The 2,991-nt window shown below is 38.5% G+C and overlaps 1 protein-coding gene across 1 annotated transcript; it reads left to right on the forward strand.

Annotated features, from left to right (window-relative positions):
• The first annotated feature begins 330 nt into the window (after positions 1-330).
• Positions 331-651, forward strand: LOC104215525 (uncharacterized). The gene has a single exon (XM_009765344.1). It carries the CDS (start codon positions 331-333, stop codon positions 649-651), a length of 321 nt encoding a protein of 106 aa, XP_009763646.1.
• The last annotated feature ends 2,340 nt before the right edge of the window (positions 652-2,991 follow it).

Raw genomic sequence — 2,991 nt, forward strand, 5'->3', positions numbered from 1 at the left:
GGGCACGAGTTGAAGGATCTAATAGCAAAGCAAAAGTATGAGCCGGTTGAAAGACAGGTGGCAGATTGTGGAGGAATAGAAAATCAGCAACATTCAAGAAGGTGAAGTGAGGGTAAATGAGGATTTGAAGAAGAAGGGGAAGATTAAAGCTCAGAAAAAGAAGAAAAATGATAATTGCACAAATAATGAGACTGAGGAAAGCAAATACATGCTTGCTCTACCTTTCCCCCAGAAACAAAGAAGGGAGAAGTTAGACAAACAATTCGAGCGCTTTCTTGAAGTGTTCAAGCAGGTGCATGTGAATATACCTTTTACATAGGTACTTCCTAGATGCCAGCTTATGCTAAATTCTTGAAGAAGATATTGTCCAAGAAATGGAAAATGGAAGAGACATTGGTTGTCAAGCTGGCAGAGCATTGTAGTGCCATCTTTCCAAATAATCTCCCTAAAAAATATGGAGATCCAAGGAGTTTTACAATACCTTACTCTTTAGGAAGTACTAAATTTCAAAAATCTTTGTGTGACTCAGGTGCTTCTATTAATCTTATGCCTTTGTCTATTTTCAAGAAATTGGAGGGAAAGATTGGAGAAATCAGGTCGATACCTGTGTCCTTGCAGCTGGTGGATCAGTCCACAATCATACCTGAATAAATGGTGGAAGATGTGCTAGTTTGGGTGGACAAATTTGTGTTCCATGTGGACTTCATTATGGTGAACATGGAGGAAAATATGGAGGTCCCTCTTATTTTAGGAAGACCCTTTTTGGCTACAAGCAGAGCAATTCTGGATATTCAAGAAAGGTAGCTCATGCTCAGAGTGGGGGATAAAAGGCCGATCTTCAAGATGGAAGGAGAAATGGGGGCCCTGAAAGAGAACATTGGAATGAATGAAGCTGATAAGTGTGGGATGTGCCCAAAGAAGGCGTAAAAAAGCTCTCAACATGGATATGTGTTGTCACGCCCTGAACCTGGGGGCGAGACCGGCACGCGGTGCCTCACCTATCCTTGCATACCAACTTGTGACTAAGGAACTCTGAACATGTGATTTCATACTTTGGCCATGGGCCACATTGCAAGACAACTACAAATGCTAACTAAACATCAATATAAAGCTGGGCCGACAAGGCCATCATAATTATTGCAGCTGATAAACCAACCAAATATACATACAAGGCCTACAAGCCCAATATATTGTACTAACTGACAGGATATGTCTACAAGCCTCTACTGGTGGATATACTATGATCAGAACAGCTTCTCGACCTACTCATAACATATATACATATATACACAAGATGTACATTAAGTTCTAGACCCGACAACTCCAAAAGGCATGGAGCTTACCGATTAAGATGAACGCGGACAACACTTAATGAGGAGGTCTACCCGCCTGTTTGTCTAAAACTGCATGCATGAGATGCAACGCCCCCAAAAAAGGGATGTCAGTACGAAATAATGTACCGAGTATGTAAGGCAATATATTGGAAGTTGAAACTAAACTGATAATATAATAACTGAAAGTAACTGGAAGTCAAAGATAATACGAAAATATGCTCACCTGTTGATGCTAACTCAACTTTCTCAATATAGTAAGTAAAATAGTTATCCGGCCCTATATATATATATACCTGTTCTGCCGTAATAGGCTCTCTCATAGACGCTCGACCATACTAGGCTCTGTATCTTGACCAACTGGGCTCACTCATAGGCACTCGGCCACAGTAGGCTCGTTATATAACTTACCATCTGATTAGAGGTTGCCCAATAGGGGCCTGCCCATCGATTATAGCTCAATGGTAATGAAGATACTTTAGTACTGTATATATAAACTCTCTGCTCTCTTGACTGGAAGATGAAAATACTCAACTAAATATAAAGTCCCGATAAGGAGAATAATGTAACCTATAGAACTAGAAAAATATACGTAAATTTTTGAATATGAGTTTTTCTTTATGCCTCATTATCAAACTCGTGTAATTATGAGATCATGCCAAAATGAAGGAAGAACTTAGCCTTAACATACCTGGAATAGGAAAAAATCCGTATAATATTCTTGAAAAGGTTGCACCGTACTCCTCTAGAGTCGCAAAATCTCACGTTGCTACGGTTCTAAGAAATATCGTTGGAATCGTGTCTTCCTGTCATCTGACCTCTAAGTTCCCTTTTGAGACCAATATAGTGTTTCTTGGATGCAGCACGGGAAAGGTTTTGCGGTTAGTGTTGAAGATGTTGAGATGAAGAAGAGAGCACCATTTCCATGAGTGTGTGTATAAGGTTTACGTAGTTTGTATTTATGTTAATATTTTGCTGGTTATGTACAAATAAAGGCATGTATAAGGGATATGAATATGTTACTACATATGTGTAGTCATATTTGGATGAAATAATATGTTTATGCTAGTTAAGCTAAGAAAAACTTGTAGTATCATTTTCCAGTAGTAAACCGTCACCCCTTGTATGCATTTATCCCCTCTTCCAAATAAAGATGATACCCAATATTTAAATGGCCACCTTTCAAGCCAAATGATGAGTCATTTAATGAGTTTCAAGAGGCTACCACGTTTTTTACTTTAGTCTTTATCCAATGACTTTAATTAATACACCACTAATTATTACTTAACTAGATAATGTCACATTACCCAATAATTAACCAATTACCCACATAATTAAAAATTATTTTTACTTAATTAAAATATTAGTCACTTTTCACATACGTTATATATCTTACTACCATGGTCATGTGGTACCTTGTATAGTACTAGTCCATAAATATTGGGTATTAACGCTCGTCCCGTATTTTATCCCAACATGCCAAACTTGGACGAAAATTCATTTTCTTTGACTTGCTTCCCCTCTCACCTTCACGAATTTATTCATCACTGTGACGACCCGGCCAGCCATCTCATGAGTTACAGCTCTGTTTCCCCCATTTCTGTTTCTTTATGCTTTGTGTATCCGTGTTATGTGGTATCAGGTTGGTCGGATCGAATCC

This window comes from Nicotiana sylvestris, chromosome 11, assembly GCF_000393655.2.
Source record: "Nicotiana sylvestris chromosome 11, ASM39365v2, whole genome shotgun sequence".
Taxonomy (NCBI): Eukaryota; Viridiplantae; Streptophyta; class Magnoliopsida; order Solanales; family Solanaceae; genus Nicotiana; species Nicotiana sylvestris.

Coding starts and splice junctions, on each gene's coding strand:
- LOC104215525 (XM_009765344.1), top strand. CDS start 331: ATGCCAGCTTATGCTAAATTCTTGAAGAAGATATTGTCCAAGAAATGG.